The 18,139-nt window shown below is 40.5% G+C and overlaps 2 protein-coding genes across 3 annotated transcripts in view; one reads left to right on the forward strand and one right to left on the reverse strand.

Moving 5' to 3' along the window:
- dtnbp1b (dystrobrevin binding protein 1b) overlaps positions 1 to 11,321 on the forward strand; it is a 39,273-nt gene extending 27,952 nt beyond the window's left edge. For both annotated transcript variants that reach the window (XM_055157464.1, XM_055157465.1), the window contains exons 3-5: positions 6,753 to 6,920; positions 9,825 to 9,968; positions 10,327 to 11,321. In XM_055157464.1, the coding sequence (XP_055013439.1) occupies positions 6,753 to 6,920; positions 9,825 to 9,968; positions 10,327 to 10,631 (617 nt within the window). In that variant the 3' untranslated portion in view covers positions 10,632 to 11,321. The remainder of the gene's footprint in view (positions 1 to 6,752; positions 6,921 to 9,824; positions 9,969 to 10,326) is intronic.
- A 256-nt stretch (positions 11,322 to 11,577) lies between these two features.
- Positions 11,578 to 18,139, reverse strand: part of jarid2b (jumonji, AT rich interactive domain 2b) — a 114,205-nt gene continuing 107,643 nt past the window's right edge. Inside the window, exons 8-18 of the mRNA XM_020932560.2 lie at positions 17,517 to 18,055; positions 16,472 to 16,564; positions 16,251 to 16,369; positions 16,106 to 16,176; positions 15,915 to 16,029; positions 15,732 to 15,837; positions 15,466 to 15,648; positions 14,562 to 14,692; positions 14,276 to 14,462; positions 14,009 to 14,116; positions 11,578 to 13,765 (exon numbers count right to left, since the gene is read on the reverse strand). Coding sequence (XP_020788219.2) covers positions 13,541 to 13,765; positions 14,009 to 14,116; positions 14,276 to 14,462; positions 14,562 to 14,692; positions 15,466 to 15,648; positions 15,732 to 15,837; positions 15,915 to 16,029; positions 16,106 to 16,176; positions 16,251 to 16,369; positions 16,472 to 16,564; positions 17,517 to 18,055 — 1,877 coding nt within the window. The 3' untranslated portion in view covers positions 11,578 to 13,540. The remainder of the gene's footprint in view (positions 13,766 to 14,008; positions 14,117 to 14,275; positions 14,463 to 14,561; positions 14,693 to 15,465; positions 15,649 to 15,731; positions 15,838 to 15,914; positions 16,030 to 16,105; positions 16,177 to 16,250; positions 16,370 to 16,471; positions 16,565 to 17,516; positions 18,056 to 18,139) is intronic.

Consider the following 18,139-nt stretch of genomic DNA (forward strand, 5'->3'; position numbering starts at 1 on the left):
AATCAAGACCTAAATGCTGTTTTCAGTGATGTAGCCTCAGGCAGCTTAATATGGAGGGCACTTGAATATAATGGTTTAAGTAGTAATAGTAGGAGTAGTAGTATTTTATATATTTTTATGTTATTGCTTATCTTTCTATTTTATTTTACTTGTACACTTACATTCATATAATTGTGTTTTATTTGACACCCATCTCTTGCTATCTTTTTGTGCTACTTATTTAGAATTTATTTTACCATTTATGTTTTTGCTCTTTGTTTTTATATTATTATGATGTGTGAGCTACTATGTCCAAATAATTTCCCTTGTGGATCAATATATTTGTCTAAGTCTTAAGTAGTAGTAGTAGAGTAGTAGTAGTAGTAGTAGTAGTAGTAGTAGTAGTAGTAGTAGTGAAGGAAGTCTGGGAGTCCCTGCTTAGACTGCTGCCCCCGTGACCTGGTCCCGGAAAAGTGGAAGAAAATGGATGGAGTAGGAGTGGTGGTAGTAGTAGTAGTAGTAGTAGTAGTAGTAGTGGTAGTAGTAGTAGTAGTAGTAGTAGTAGTAGTTGTGGTAGTGGTAGTAGTGGTAGTAATTGTAGTAGTGGTAGTAGTAGTAGTAGTAGTGGTAGTGGTAGTAATAGTAGTAATAGTGGTAGTGGTAGTAATAGTACTAATAGTGGTAGTAGTGGTGGTAGTGATGGTAGTAGTAGTGGCAGTAGTGGTGGTAGTGGTGGTAGTAGTAGTAGTAGTAGTAGTAGTAGTAGTAGTAGTAGTAGTAGTAGTAGTAGTAGCAGTAGTAGTAGTAGCAGTAATAGTAATAGTAGTAAACCATTTGAAATAAAACTAACCTTACATCGCATGAATCGTCGCATGTTGAGGGACTATTTTCTCAGCAGCAGCGGAATTTTACTTTGCCAGTAAGATAGATGCCAGGTGATATCAGTCCGCCGCTACCAAGCTTTCTATCAGGAAGTACAACTCACTGCTGCTGCTCAGACATAATCCTTCAAATGCAAGTTTGGTTTTACTTCTAAAATTATTCTATCGACAGACATTCACATTGACAGTCTGGCGTAATAATTGTTTTTCTTCAGGTGTTTTGAGGAGTGGGTAAGACGTGTTTTTAGTGGCAGGATAACTATGGCCATTGACATGCACTAGCCTAGCACCAGCGACCTCTGCAAATACAAAGACTGGATGGTATATTTTAAAAAGTGTCTCCACAAGTCTCCAACACTAGGAAATGAGGTCCTATGTTAAAAATTCTGGACTGTCCCTAATATTAAAAATATTATACTATTGGGATAGTTTCCTTTATTTTGCCATGTGTGTCTGTAGTACCATACTTCACCCATATGACTGTCAAGACTGAAGACATTAAATACATATATGGACAGAATTAGCATAAACAGAAAAAAGCATGTACCCCTGAACTTAAAGACGATACCTTTACAATGCTACTAATTCTAGACGGCGGGTGGTTGTTGGAGTTGATGCGTGCTTTCTAACAATGCTATAATGTAACCCTATACAGAAGCGTAGCACTGTGTGATTGACTGTGCTGCCAGAGTACTCTATAACAATGTCTGATTTCTCCTGCGTGAACCAGGCTTTAGAAAATTATCTCTTTTAGCTCCTCAGCTGCAGCTGTTAACACTGCTTCAAAGCGCACTTAACATACAAGAAGTGAATTAGATTAAGCACTACACTGTGATATGAAAGTGAGTAAATGGTGCTCTATAGTGTCCTTTGCTATAAATATGATCACAGGTGCATAGCTTTATTCTATAGCTACATGTTCCTTTGCCTCCCTGTGTCTGTGCTACTGAAAATAGCTTCATGTAATTGGTGGAGAATGTCTGGCCCAGTATTGATCTGTCTAGTCTTAATAGCCAGAATAAAATTATCCCACAGTGTTTTCTGCGGGTTAGATTTCACAGGGGGTTTGGGCACACATTACAACAATAACTAACAGCGCCTTTACAGATTGATGGTAAACAAAGGGTTTTTTGTAGTTCATATGAAAAGAGCTGCTTTTGTTGGAGTCTGCTGCGGTAACATCCTGTTCTAGTCATTTCTCTTCTTTGTGTAATTAAATGAAGTGTCGTGATTTCATTTGACATCATGCGGCGTGCTGTGACTAACTTAATGCGTTACTGTATGAATCATCCGCAGATGTTTTTAATGAGGGATCCCAAGAATATCCTAAAGCAAATGCAGGCTTTTGTATAACTTTTCTTTACTTCTAAATATGATGATCAAATGGCCAACTTGTGAAATGAAAATTCTAACAGTTGAGGGTCCGTCACCTGCTTGTTTCTATGGATATGTCATTGCTCTGCCTGGAATGTTCCACAGTATGACATTAAACAGCTCTACCTTGCATTTATTAAATTATGGATTGTTTTATAGATCAAAAATACTTTAAAAAAACAGGCATTCTGAAGTATTGCCATAGATCAGACATGTCAAACTCACGATATAACTACATTTTGGCCTGCGAGATCATATCAAACGTGTATTACAACCTGCTCGCCGGCTACAGAGACATTATTTATTTAAAATTTTCTTATTATTTTATATTATTCTTGTTCTGGATTCAGTGTTTATGCAAGACTATTATTAAACATTTATTTTTATAAGAAAATGGTTTAACATTACATATCTCAAAAAAAGAGAAAACATGCAGATCTTGAAATTTTTCAGTAAATATTTAGTTTGCCTAACGACTTTGTCCCAGTTTTTAATTTTGGCCCTCTGTGAATTTGAGATTGACATCCCTGCCATAGAGCATACCTAATCCCCAGTTGTGAAGCATAGGATGGAAGTAGTATCTGATCCTTACTGCTCATTTTGTCTCCCGGGGACCGTAGGTTCCTTTATTCATGTATGTGAATGTCCAGCAATTCAGGAAGTTTGGGGGAAAGTGGTGAACTACCTTAGTGCATTAATAGAAGTCAATCTACCATTGAATCCAGCAGTACACATTTTGTACGATGACTCACAAATATCTCTTCAGGTCTCTCAGAAGCTAAGAAAATTATAGCTCAAAGATGGAAGGGTAATGATGTGTCATTTACTCATTGTTTTATGGACATTGCTTACATGGAACTATCTTCAGCACGGATTAATAATGCAGCACCTAATACAACTGAACTATGGACTCAACTAATAAAAGATCTGGAAAAAGTAGTTTCAAAATGATACTTGATTCACTCTATTAGCACAGTATATATTTGTCATATCAATATATAGCTGGGATGGTTAGGGGAGGGAGGGGAGGGGGAAGTCGAGTTAACCATTTCTAACGAAAAATAAGAAGAACCAACAGTTACTGATATATCTAATTTAGTGTATATTGTGTATTGTTCTTAATTTAAAAAAATATGATTTAAAAAAAAACAGACATTTTGACTGTGAGCCGAGAAAAGCATTTGACGGACTCTCCACCAGAAATGTTACATAATGCACCTTTGAAGTGATATTTTTTATTGATGACACCAGCTAGGTCACAATAATTACTATACCAACTTATTGTTCTACAGTATATATCAAACCTAGAACAATCTACTTTGAGGCTCAGTATTTATCGTGTGTACATTTTCTTGCAATAGTGGTGAAATTTTAGTTGTTTTTGTTGTAATACGATAAGATTTGAGCTATACAAGTTGAATAAGTACATTTTATGGCAAATTATTGTTTCATTCTGTTATTTATTTGTTGTTTTGTCTATTTAAAGAAACGTTCTCTGGGGTAGTCCTGCTTTATTGTTATTGTGACAGAGAAATAACGTAGTTTTAATTTCCGTTTATCACAATATTTCTCTGTGGCAATATATTCTGCTTCCAAATTTGTTATCATGACAGATAGAAACAACACTGAAATTTGGAATGTAAAGATATAAACATATTCTGTTATCCAGTGTCTTGTCTCACATGCATTTCCCCATTAAACATTTAAGTATTTTTGCATTTCCAGTCTCAATATCATCTGGCCCAGAGGAGAAACAGGAGAGCACTGAATCTGTTTTTTATTTGCAGAATTATATTGTATTGTAAAGGGCAAATTGGTTGTACTTGGCTGCCATATGTACGCGCTTAATCCTTCAGGCTAAATACTATGTGCAAACACTAAAAATAGCCCTTTTAGCTACAGCAGCACAAGTGTGATGATGAGGAGAATGGTGATGAAGAGGAATAGCTATAGGAAAAGGGGACATTTAGCACACGAGGAAAACGTTATGCCAGGTGGTTTCATGTTGGAAAACCTCAAAGCAAATTGTGAATGAAGGTGGATAGCTGATTTTATTGTAGTTCAGCATCTGGCAACATCATTTTAGTCTTATTGTATTTTGGAGGGTGGACTATAAACAATTGCTCACTGATGTTAATGTTACCTTCCACTTCCAGTTCTTAAAGGTGCACTGTGTAACTTTCTGGGAGAAGGGTTTGCCTCCTGCTTGTCTCTGTGGTGATATTATTACTTTCTCTGGAGTATTCCACAGTATGGCATTAAACGTATCTTGCATTCATTTAATTAAAGTTGTTTTAATTGCTCAAAAATACCTTGAAATCCATGCGTTCTTACAGAGAGTGTGGTCACCTTTCCATAGATCTGGCCTGTAAATTATCTTGATGGAGTCACATGCTTTTATGGAAATGGCTGAGTCTCATACCATATTGTGACACATTCCAGGCAAAATAATACCATTGAAACAAGTAGTGAGCGGTAGCGAGGCGGGTGCCATCTAGTGCCTGAGCTCAGTTTAATTTCTCTCCAGCAACTAGGTCAGCAATTGAAATACACTAGATGGTTTGCAAGAACCCTGGAAGTCGTAGACCACACACTGGCCAATCAGTGAAGAGCTGTGAAATGCCTGTCTGGGTCCCTTTTGTGGTACAGCACAACAGTAAACAAAGCGGTCAAGTTGGATGTAGACGAAGCCATACATTCTGTGTTGGCAACGATTCCCAAGATCAAGGATTTAAAGCTGGAACAAAGAGAATGTTTGGTGAATTTTATCAAGGGGAAAGATGTTACATCACGACCAAATAGCAGCGAATGAATTCTGCCATCGCACGAACAAATTCTATTGCTGCCAGGTCAGACAGTTTCCACAAAGTGAAACTGGCTGATAAATCAGGCTAAGTGAGCGGACCCTCCACCAGGAAAGTTACAAAGTGCACCTTTAAGAGCAGAAAGAAGCAATGTGTGGAAAGAGTTAGAAAAGTGCTGTGCAATTGTCTAGCAGATTACTTGCAAATGTAGCATGTTTGAATGAAAAAATGTTTATAACAAATGTATGTATTAGGGCTGTCAAAAGTAGTATCGACACTAGATACTCATTTGAAAAAGTATCGATAAAAAAGAAAACTATGACAAAATGGTGTTTTTGCTTGATCAGAACTAGTATAAGTCCACATGGTAACATTAAAGAAAATACTATTATTTTGAGTGGAAAATAACATGATATTGCCTAAAAAACTTGTTTAGACGTGATTATTAGCATTATGACAATATTACTATGTGCTTAGAACAAGAGGCACTTGAGGCCAGACCACAAACGTAACTTTATATCACAGGAGTAAATACATTGTAGAACTCAGACTGTGTTTGTGGTCAGGGATACATTTCCATAGAGGTTTCCAAAGAAGGATGCAAAATCATGGACATCTGGAATAAAACGACCGTAACTCAATAATAAGACGCCATATTCAGATATTCAGAACTTGATACAGTAGCACTATAGTTTATGATCAGAGTCACGTAGATCAAAAGGCAGGAGGTAGCCCTATCATTACAGCTGTATCTCTGCCCCTGTCTCACCAGCACTGACTCCTCTCTCCCTGCTCACTTCCTCTCACAAAGCTTAACATCATGAACACTGCTCCCTCAGGCTTTCATCTAACAGCAGAACATACACGCACACACGCATGCACACACAAACACACGCACACACCTCCTCACAGCGAGCAGAAAGCCAGGTCCGGACGGTAAAATGAGCTGATGGGCAAGAGACAGCCAATCCGATAAAGGAGATAAATTGACCAGGCTAGAGAAGATGACACAGAGAGAGAGAGTGGGTGCTTTCTGATTCTCAGGGGGACTATGTGCAGCGGGACCTTAGTGTTCACCTGTGTATGTGTGTGTGTCTGCTCAGGAGCGCCCCCACAGGCTCGTCACGTATCTGGACGCTGAAGTGTGAGACCACAGTGGAGTGAAGACAGAGAGGCAGAGTATTGATTAGAAGGGGCTTAGTGGAGAGTGAGGTCGGGAGTGGTCTGAGTGTAGCATGAAAAGAATGGATGTTAAAGTGAGAGATGTGGTGAAGTTATTCTTGGAAGTAGATGCTGAAATGTTTTTGTTATTTTACAAACCTCACTGCAAAGTCATTTTACAAATTGGTTCACTACACTAATGAGGCACTGGGTTGTTGCGTTTTTTCAGGGAAGCTGTTAGTTGTTTTGTATTCAAGAGAATGCAACAGAAATGTCTGGAACCTGTCTCGAATTTTTTTCATACATTTAAAAAATACGAAAAACAGTCCTCCACCAACAACAACAAGCAAGAACTATACTTTAAAAGTTATTTTAGAATATAGCACAGTCTACAACTCTTGACAGGTTGCCCCAGTGACATTGAAAGACGGGTCAAATGCACAGAGAGCACATTTTCTTATAGAGAGACAACATAATATTCAGAATAAATGGTGGAAAAGTAAAGCAGTACTCACAGATTATTTTAAACATGTGATATCTGTTGTGTTTGCAGTGGAGCTGGAGGCTGACCACGCGCAGAGGGTTCCGGGGGCGGAGCCAGGTGGAGTCCCGCCCACTCAGGTCAAACTCAAAGAGAGGCAGAAGTTTTTCGAAGAGGCGTTTCAACAGGATATGGAGCAGTACCTGTCCACGGGCTACCTGCAGATCACAGAGAGGCGAGGTGAGCTCCACAGCGCCACCTACAGTTCACTCATGAAGCCCTTCTCTGTTTTGAATTGTGAATGTCATCATTGTCTTCTTATGGAATGAAATGCTTTACTGCTGTGTAGAGGCCAGAATGTGCACTAAGGATGGGCCCAAATGAGAGAGCAGAAGAGAGACCCAAACCACAGGGATCTGCTTTAGACTGCACACACCATATTTCTTCCCCTCCTCATTTCTCCTCCTGCCTTAATCCTGTGGAAAGGGCTTATTAGTGGAGGAGACAGGGCCAGAGATTTATAGAGGGACTTATTTTGTCCGTGTGGCGTTTCTAAGAGTCTCCAGTGGAGGTCTGCAGCATCCACAGCTCATTATCCGCCTGTGTCTAATGCAAAGTGTGTTTACAATGAGACTCCTCTCTTCAAATCATGTCGTTCAAACTGAAGCCTTCTCACTACAAATGCAAATCTCCATTTTAAAAAACAAAGTGCGTAGTTCAGTTAGTTCTTTTTCGTGGGATTTAGATTTTCATTAAAGATACACAATGTAACTTTCCTAGAGGGGGGTCTGTCAGCTGTTTGTCTCATTGGAGATGTTATTGCTATTCCTAAAATGTTCCACAGTATGACATTAAGCTTATTTGTCTAGTATTTATTCCATTTTAGGTCAAAAAATATATCTATATCTATCTATCTACATGTGTTCTTCCCGGTGGCAAAACCTGCCTGTCTCCATGATGACTGAAAGCTATTCTGTGGAATATTCCAAAGCAATAACATCTCCATGATATAAGCAGGTGGTGGCCTGTCCTCTAGAAAAGTTGAAGAGTAAACCATAGCATCAAAAGATTATAGATTTGATGTGAAAGTTGACAACATACAAGAGCTGTCCGGCAAAGCACCAGTTTATAAAAAGAAGGAGAGACATTGAAGTGAAAAGTCAAAGAAGAAGCCACTGTGCGTTTAAAGAACCAGCCCCGAGGGACTTGAACTGACTGTCACACTCACTGACTCTTCCTCCACTGGACCCTCACAGCAGGAGCTTTTAGACAAGGTCATGGAAGGCTAAAGAAGAACTGGAGAAAGACAAGGCACAGCTATGGCGTTCAAGACAAGGCTCTATTTTTATCATGCAGTAGAGAGATACTTCATTTAAAGAGCCCGTATTACACGATTTTCTGATCTATGTTATAATGTGTCCTTATCACTAACAGACCTGGAGTTGTGTTTTGTTTCTTTCACACACAAACCCTGCATATTTAGGCACATATTTTCCTCAAACAGAAAACACTTCCACCTTGTGATTTTATGTTATAATACAGAAAGTGCTCCACTGTGTTTTTAAACTCCATAGACCTTCGCTAAAATCATGTGGACTTGGAATTGCCAACCTCTACTGAAATAAAGGTAAAAGGTGACTGTTAACTTGAGAGCTATCACTATATGACATCACAAGGTGGAACAAAGCATTTTAAGCTTTAGAGATGTAGACAGACTAATAATTCAGAGCTACTCAAACATGTAAATGAAACAAAACACAACTCCAGGTATGTTTTTGAGTAGGTATCGACATTATAACATGGCTTAATTCTCACAATAGTCAATTTTGTGTAATGTAGGACCTTTAATTCAGAGGTGAATGGTTAGTTCTGTTCACTGTCCTGCTCACTGAGAAGTCATTAGCAGTTTAAATGAGTGTTGGTGCTGCTACTACTGAGGTTTGTTATGAAAAAGCGAATTTCTATTTATTTCTTTTTCTATTCTGTCAAAATATAACATTAATTTTGTCTGCATAAGATACTTTTATTTAATTAATAGGGCTGGGCAATATGGAGATAAAAATTGAATCTGGGTCTGATCTTGTGACACTTTAGTGTGATTGTCAAATTGTGATTCAGTGCTTCTCTGTTTAATGCAGTTCTAGGCTCAAACACACACACTTTCCCCCACGCTCTCCTCTTATTGATCAGCCTCGGCCAAATTCTGAATGAGTGACAGGTGGATTTAACCAATTACAAAGTGTAAACTCTCAGAAGCAGTAGATGGCTTTAGTTAATAACTAAATAAATACTTAATTTATCTCAGCTCTAAAAAGTTCTGATATGATTGTACTCACTCTACTTTTACAACAGTGTTACTCCTCCCTCGCCAAATGACATGTTTCAAGAACCTATGAAAAAAATGTTAAAAGTTCTGACATGTTTGTGTTGTGTTGATGGGAAGTAACTCTCCCATATTGTCTTTTCTGTGTTTTTTCTTTTCTCTCTACTGCTATTCTACCCTTTTTATGCTGCCCTTCTCTGCTCTCCTCATTTCCTTGAGGTATGGTAGCCAATGGCATCCCTCCTCACCGCTCTGTGCCAACCAATCATCTCCCTTTGTCCTGCCCCATGCCCTGCCCCTCCTGCTTTGTTCCCCTCTTCATAGTGCACTGGCTTGTGACGCATGTGGCACATTCTGCAAGGCTGTGATTCCATATTCTGTGAATGATAAATTATCAACATATAACACCCTGATAACATGCTAATAACATTGTAATAACACTAGCTTAAGTTGGAATAGTTGGACTTTCCCGGTGCTTTGTCTCTTTTCCCAGTCTGAACCCACTAACCTTTTAAACTTTGCATTCGAAGTGTTTTTGAAAGGACTGTCTAGTGCCTGGATTTTGAGTACCATTTAGGTACTACAAAATATATTAACATTTTAACCCTGCTCATAATAAGGCCATTAGTGTCAAGGACTTCTCCTAATTTGACATGAACACTAACTAACTCACTAACTCTGGAGATCAGGCAGTTTTGGTGGTCATCTCTCAACTTGCTACACGTGCTTCTGCTTCCACAGCTTTGTTTACACTATTGTTTATGCTGCTAGCACAATGTGTCGTGTAATGCTTACACTGTGTTGTGCTGTGGGACCCTCAGAGCCAATAGGAAGCATGTCGTCCATGGAGGTGAACGTGGACATGCTGGAGCAGATGGACCTGATGGACATGTCTGACCACGAGGCTCTCGACGTGTTTCTGCACTCAGGAGGAGAGGACAACAGTGCAGCCTCACCTGTCGCAGGTACAACCCCGCACAGCCTCCACACCTCATACCGTGTGTTCATAAACGACTTTGACCCACAATGGAAAAAATTGCAGCAACAAAGTGCTGAAACAGAAGCAGTAGTAAGTATATGATTTGAAGTGGGTGTTTAATAGCTACTCTTGCTGACATGAGTCTCTTGACCATGATATATATTTGGTGATTATTGTTGTTTTCTTACTTTATCTGAAAGCCTATCTTTTTTTTTTTTTTTACCAGTACCCATAAGTAAATAAAAGCTGTATTATCAGAACTTTTTTATGAAGTCCCATACTATAATGTGGGCTGTTAGAGCGACCCCTGCAGTCCTGTGATGCGTTGCAGTATGTGCCCACAGGTCCTGATGTGGAGTCTTTCACCACAGAGATCAGCCTGCAGGTGCCCACACAAGCAGAGCTGCGCCACAAGCTCTGCTCCCTCTCCTCCACCTGCACCGACTCGGCCAGCCAGGACACAGAGGCAGGAGAGGAGGATGAGGAGGATGAAGAGGAGCAGGACGGGGGCAGCAGAAGACCCCCTGTGGTGGTGACTCTGGACGATGAGGAGGTGCATCCCGATACTGCACTGATGGACCGGGACGATCACCATGACGACCAGAGCAGCAGTAGTAAAAACTCGACAGGAAGCCGGCCGAAAGTTTGAGCATTAAAATGGACAAAAGAGCTGCCAAACACACACAAACACTACATACATACAAGTACCATAAGTTTGCACTTTCGGCCACATGACCATCAGGACACAGTGAAATTCCAACACATTTTTATCCATTCCCGTAGACAGTAAATTATAAATGGCACTGGCTGAGTCCCTTGCAAGAAATTGACACATATTCAAGTATTCTTGGTGTCAGTTTAACAAGAGTCTGGTGTCCCCATCTATATATTAATTTTGGAACAACATTTAGTTATCAGAAGAATTTTAGGCATCATTCATTCCGCTGAAGTAATGATAAATATAGTGCAATTGTGGAAAACCTCAAAGCCATTTCACATGTTTCATACTTGAAAGAGGTTATGTTGACCAAATGATGTAGTTACTGTGCGATGTGTGGCCTGCCTAAAAGTGAGAAGTACTGATGAACTACATGATGCCATTGTGTGGACCGTCACCCTGGGGTGGAGCTCCTCTTTACCAAATGGACTAAACTCCTGAGACTGTGTGCTATGCACTGGACATAAGCAAGGCTGAACCTCTCCTGTTTTGGTACTGACATGTCGACGTGTGTGTGATGTGACAACCATGACCCTTGACCTCAGTTTTTTCCCTGCAGTCCTTAACTTGGTAGTAAACGTTTGTTTTAAAAATCATCTAAATACTGGGGAATGGTGTGTGGAGGACTTTCGGATCTGTGCGCTGAAAGAAACACTTTTCTGTTTGGGAAATAATTTATCAGTGAATATGAATTATTAGGATTAATGTTTTTGGACTGAAAAATAATGAAAAGCAATATCAGTGTTTTACTGAGAGTAAATGACTTTTAAAGTGGAGCGTTGAGTGCTTTTTTTGGCCATAATGAAACATTAAATATTTATATTATATATGAAATGCATCTTATAATATTAAGAGTCAGAAAAAGTAGAGAGTGACAGTGAATTGTCAGTCAGTTTTTATTAAACCTTAAGTACAAACTCCAAAAGTAAAAAACTGTCAAATATAACCAACATGAGTCTTTCCAAGTGGAGGGAAAGGCCGAGAGCCGGCACTAATAAATAAAGTCACCAGAGACCCCACTGTGAGTAGTTGATATTGTAGAAAATGGAAGAAACAACAGAAATGTGATCAGAACAAAAGGATCCGTCAGAATAAAATATATTGTAAGGCCATAAAAACTTGACAACCACTTTTTTGTGTTGAAAACACCCGACTTGGTTTATCATTAAATAGTCCTAAAACAGTTCAGTCTTCTGCCAGGGACAAACAACCAACAAACGGGATTATAGGATTTCCTTGACAGTCACCACTGGCAAGCTCAGTGCAACATGAGTAGCTACTACATTTGTGTGGAATTTTCAGTAATGAAAATGTAAAATCCTTTTTTTTTTCTCAACTCTTCATCTCTTTTTCCCTTTTCTTTAAAAAAGTAAAGCTAAACAAAGAAAACTAGAATGGGGGCAGTCATTGGCTACTCAATATCTTCTTTCTTAGTGATATAAGCAGCACTTAAATTTTTATACATGTTTACCAGAGCAACCCTGTAAGCTTGAACTCACACGGATGAAGAAAGGGAAATGTAAGGCTTTTTCTTCATCAAGCACTCTCTTCAAAACTCTCCTTCTGTTCTGTCTTACCCCAGGAAAAGGCTCAAGTATTTAAAGACATTTACAGGATTATGTACATGATGTTTTGTTTGTGTCGGACTTTTCCTTGTTCTAAAATCACTCATAATAAATCTGGAGAAGGGAAACAATATTCAAAGAAAACAAAAAGCGCAAAAACAAGAAAAAATGGATTTGATATTTCACATTTTACACTCTTGTCTAGTGGCTCTACTTGAGATAACACATCAGATCAAAGGTAAAAAACACAAAATAATATAATATAATAATAATAATTCATGTTTACTGGTACAGATGAAACAAGAGGACTGGAAGAATGGAATGTTAACACGATTGCACATCTAGAATCAGAAACGCCTGAAAGCCTTTCTGCCCTGTGGGACGGGAGCACGCCAGCATTATCCACTACGATTAGCCGCTAGCAGGCGCCTGCTCCCAGATTTTAACTTGTGTTGTTATACAGTAATTATAACCAACAGCACCATTAAGTATGGATCTCCTCGCTACACATCAGGCACAATTTCATTCACTAGCGAAGGAGGGTCCCTCCACACGAACAGGAAGTAAGGTGAACTCCACCTCTGCCCCCTTCACATCCTCCACTCAACAGAAAAAAATACATAGACAATATTTTGCAAAACAAAACTAGCAAAAGCTAAAAATACAAAATAGAAAAAACAATAGCCAAACAATAAAACCAACAGTCTGTCTTTCAAGTTTTTACCTTGCATCACCAAGCCTCCACTTTAAACATGGGAGATGCATTAAGGACAAATAAAAGCAATCTTCTTCCTCAGACAAGGACAAAAAGAGACATTGGGTAACTGTGTAATGTCACTTTCAGAAACAAGTGGGATTAAAGGCCTCCTTTTTCTGTAGTCCCATTTTCACAGTAACGTGATGAGAAGGAGACGCCAGGAGGGGGCGCTGTGATGCAAAAACAAGGGCTCCAATGGATCCCTTTTCAGTGGGATTGACGTCCACCTGAGGTCTTCCTGTGAACTCATTAATGCTTGTGATGCTAATAAAACTAATTTAAGGGTTTGGGGAAATCTAAAAACATCAAGAATAAAACTTCTTTCACACTAGTGCAAAAAGACATCTTGCTTAAATTTTTTCTACAAACAAAGCTGTCAGACTAAGAGGACAAGAGTGTCTCTTGGAAGGGAGGGACAGTGACTTTGAAAGCCTTAAAACGACAGGTTTTAAATATGTGATGATTGATAGTGATCCTGTATATGCCACAAACAAAGGGTGGAGGTGGTGGAGGGGCTCTCAGGACACAGCTGCTGCTTTGGGCAGGTGGCTAGACGACAGGCGGGACAAGGACACCTCCACAGTGGCACGTTTCCGGGGTCCACGCTTGGCCGGCGATGCTTTGGCAGGACTCAAGCCGTTACAGGGGTCACCCACTCCCACTCCGCTCACCACAAGATTAGCACCTCCACTTTTCAACATTGCCCGACCACACACCTGGTTCACCAGACTGTTGATTTGATCCTACGTGGAAAAGACAAAAAGATTCATTCAATTCATTATATTACAGTAGCTAATTTACATTACAAACACATAATGTTGAAGAATGTGGTGGGTGTCTGTTGCCAATGTGCTAAGATTTACCAAAGAGTATGTAGGAAATACTGACATGCCAGGCATGAATATTATAGGCACTTGTCTCCCTCTTGTGGAGAAAGAAAGAACTGCACGTTGATTTTCACTAGTGAGAAGCAGGAGGCAGTTTACCTCGTCATATCGATACATCATCTTGAGACCTCTGCATGACTTGTGCTTCTCCACATAACGCAGAGCACACTCCAGGCAAAAGACCACATTCTCTGTCTCCTGGACCACCTAGACACAACAGCACATCTTCTCAAACACACATCAAACATAAATCAATCCTAAGGCTATTTTAAGGGCACTAAGGGGAATAAGAAAGTAAGAGTATAGTGACATGCTAAGCACTCTGTAAGATGAACTTTACAGTAAAAGCGCCTCATAGGAACTCACCATAGACAGGTAGCAGAGATGCTGGCAGATCTGGCAGCGTCTCTCCGAGGACTCCAGTGCTAGCCACTTGCCGCGGGGTTTCTTGCGGGCCTCGGTGGGCCCCAGGCTGCTGTCATGGGTGCCATAGCGGGCTGACGACAGTAGACCTGCCTTGTAAAGTTCCTGCCGTTGGCGCATCTCTATATTCCTGTAACAAGATGAATAATACGCTTCATACAGAGCTGATCTGAGAGCATATCCCATCCTTAAGATGATGTATGAATAAGTGTGAACATGGGCAGTGTACCTGAGGTCTTTGAGAAGGGCGGAGATGGTGGAGAGGAGAAGGCCATTGTCCCTCTTGGACTCTGCTGTGGCGATCTGGTACAGTAGCTTCTCCATGGAGAAGGGTTTGGCTATACGACGACACTTCAGGTCCTATGCACATAAGAATCCTTTTTTTAAAAGATGTGCTTCCTATAGTGAAGACTAGTCCAGTCTCGTCTTCATTATAGCAAAATGTTCATTTAAGTCAACTGGGCAAACTTCAGTTCAGTCACCTAAAATTTGACAATATGTTCTGACTTGACATACAGTATATTGTTTGGGACTGGATCTGAGGATGAAGTAAATGCTTGACATCTTAAGACTACACTCTCAAACCATCTCTTCTTTACAAAGGTCACAACCTCACTATCACTACTGTAAAGACAGAATGTTAGCACTTTTAAAATACCGGCACTATTGTGGAATTGTATCAAAATGAATAGCTATAGATATCTCTATATATATTATATATCTATAGATATATTATATATCTATATCTGTCTATTTATTCATTCATTCATTTAAAAAAAGCACCATTATTTTCTGGCTTTTAAGAGTCCACAGAGCACACAATATGACTAGTTACTGAATATGTGGACATTGCGACGATGTACATAAGTACATTAGTAATGAACATAACAGCAGGGTACAATTCCCTCTTCTGTGTTAAGGCCATAATGAGGTCTGGAGGGTTTTTCGTGATCACCAAACATCTAAACTCTTCCTCTGGGGAGACCACTGCAATTACTCCCTAAGCTTCAGCTCAGTTGATTAAGGGATAATGCTGCAGTCCTTTCATCGGCAGGTTCTTACATTATAGTTTGGACAGAGCCAGCCACAGGGGGTTAGTGTTGAAGCACTAACAGAGTAATGAGAGGCCTGACCTTTGCAGCTTGGTAGCCCAGGTTCATCCAGTGTGGCGTGGCAAAGTAGACCGTCTCCGACACGCTGTATCCGCAGCACACTTTAGAAACAAAGGCACCAGGGAAGCAGACCACAAACTGACCACTCCTCTGGACTGTACGGTAAACCTTGATGCCTTCACGGCAGAGCACCTCTGGAGAGATCTGCCATCAAACACATGTGTTAATCATATATATTTATGTATACAGTACATATATAAATGGCACAACTGCACTGAGACACTGACCATAATATTCTTCTCCAGCATTTCTAATCCTGGAGTGCCATTGGCCTTAAGCAGTGTATGGACCACTTTGTCCAGCTTTGCCTTTTCCTCAGCAGGGATAGAATACCTGGGAGAACATGTGTTAGAAGCATCTTCGATGATCCTCTAAAAACCTCCTCTAAAAAGTAGGTCTTGTACACTTACCAAATGCAATCAGCACCAGTGTGTAAGTAATCAATATATGGAAGGCGGTTTTGGTCTCGAGACCAGCATGAGGTAGAAAAAACCATGCCAATGTTTAGCCAGGGAATGGTCACCCCTATAGACCAAGAAGAAAATGAATTTAAACATTCAACGGCATCAGTAACTTACATCATGTGGGACAAGAGTCTCACCAGGCACAGCACCAAGATGTCTCAGAATGGATCCCGAATTATTAGGGAGGACAGTGAGGTTCCATCCATGTCTGAGGATAGAAAAGATAATATTTTAACACATCTTCAGCTCAGGCAGATGTTACAAAATGTACAAAATGCTTACTTGGAAAACGGCTCTGACTTTCCAGTGGGAAAACCACTCCCATGTGTACTGGTGTCCACCTTCCCACAATGCACTGCCACATGACTGTCCCTTTGTTCGACTATCCGCCAGTACTCTTGCTGCAGGAGACAAAAGCCAGGTGAGATGAGTGGACAGCAGTTAAAAATGTAAGTACACTACTTTGTAAACATTAGGAGTTATCAAAAGCTCGTGACACTAACCTCAACATCAGCAGCTCCCGGCTCCTTGTTAAAGCACATGGTCATAGTGTTCCGGGCTATCCTGAAGAAGTTTGTCAACGACACAGATTTCCCCTGCAAAAATAAAAATAAAAATTGCTCAAAAGTATGCCCACAGTGCATTACAAACAAAGCAACATTGACCAAATGTTGGATCATCAACAAGATGTCCACAAATCTGCTGCATCAGTTTCCTCAGTGAGTTTACATTTGACCCTCTTGTGTTCCTAAAGTCACTTTGAAGGAGACCATAAATCTCAGTGCTCTGGGCCCAAAGATAAATGACCCGAGTGCTACATAACCTTGTCTTTGCTGAATCAATGCCACAAACTTTATAAATCATTTTATCCTTTAAGGTGAGCATCTCATTTTATAAAAGTGACCACTCTGAAAATGATAATTTCTCCTTCAAGGCAGTAGAATAAAGACAAGCAATGACAACACAATTCTTTTTTAAAGCCCGTAGTGGTACTTTTGTCTGACCCTTTCCTTTGTATTTAGAACCAATTATACACTTGACTAGTGCTGATCCCTCAGTCGTAAAGTGAAATAAAACCTGCTGATGTGCTGTGTTTAGAAAAGGCTAGTCAGGTCTCTTCACAGGCTGTAGAATAGCACACAGAGGGGCAGATACTGACAATGTTTGTGGACTCAGAGAAGACGAGTCCAGATTTAGTTTACAAAAAGGGTAAATAAATAGGGTCCAGGTTTACTTCTGTGATGTGTGAGGAAAACAGGACTATCAAACTTTCTATTTGGATATTTGGTTTGTCTAAGGAGAGGAGAAGGGGGCTTAGGAAACAAAAAAAGGACCTGTTGAATGGAACAGGCCGATTTAGGGCCAGAATTTTGCCTGACCTACATTTGAGTGAGCCAGAAAACACAGCTGCGTGCAGGCTGACGGGTTGTACAGCTGAGCGACAGCACACAGTAAGGCTTAACAAAAACAAATGCACATACACTACATAGACTATGTAGGGACTAACGGGCTTTTGCGCTCTATACAGTTTCATGTAGGCTTGCTGACCTTGTTGATACATTTGTGCTGGTCGCCAAGGACCCCCTCATGCTCGTCCTGCTCATCCCCGTGCTGCTGCTTGTCATCTTTGCCTTGTTTTTCCTGAGCGAAGAGCCGGCGCCGGCCCACTTTGACCTGAGCCTCCAGCTCCTTCAGAGGGTGGTACACTCCATTGGTGCGAGCGTGAGCGGCCCCACCCACCAGGCCACCCACCAGCCCATTCTTGGGCTCATATCGGGGCAGAGCCAGAGCGCTGGGAGCAGAGGAATCTGATAAGCCCTCCAGAGGACCTTTGCGAGACTCCAGGCCCTTCTTCTCCAGCACAACATCAGCCTGCAGCTGCAGACGCTCCTCTGCGCTCAGGGAGTCATAGGACAGCAGGTACTGCAGGTACGCCTCCTGTAGCTTGGCCAGGCGGTCCTGTGCAGACTTAGGGATACGCAGCAGGTCGGCTAGCTTGGTCCATTTCTTAAGGTCCATCACTTGCTGCATGCCACCCATGTCATTTATAAGCTGGAAAAATCGAGCCAAATCCACTTCACATCCACCTGCAGAATAAAACACAGCGTTGACTGTGGAGGACCTAAAATTTGTATCTAAGCTATTGTATTTACTATTTATTTATTTATTTA

This window comes from Boleophthalmus pectinirostris, unplaced genomic scaffold (genome assembly GCF_026225935.1).
Source record: "Boleophthalmus pectinirostris isolate CB_2022bp ecotype Guang Dong unplaced genomic scaffold, ASM2622593v1 HiC_scaffold_21, whole genome shotgun sequence".
Classification (NCBI taxonomy): Eukaryota; Metazoa; Chordata; class Actinopteri; order Gobiiformes; family Gobiidae; genus Boleophthalmus; species Boleophthalmus pectinirostris.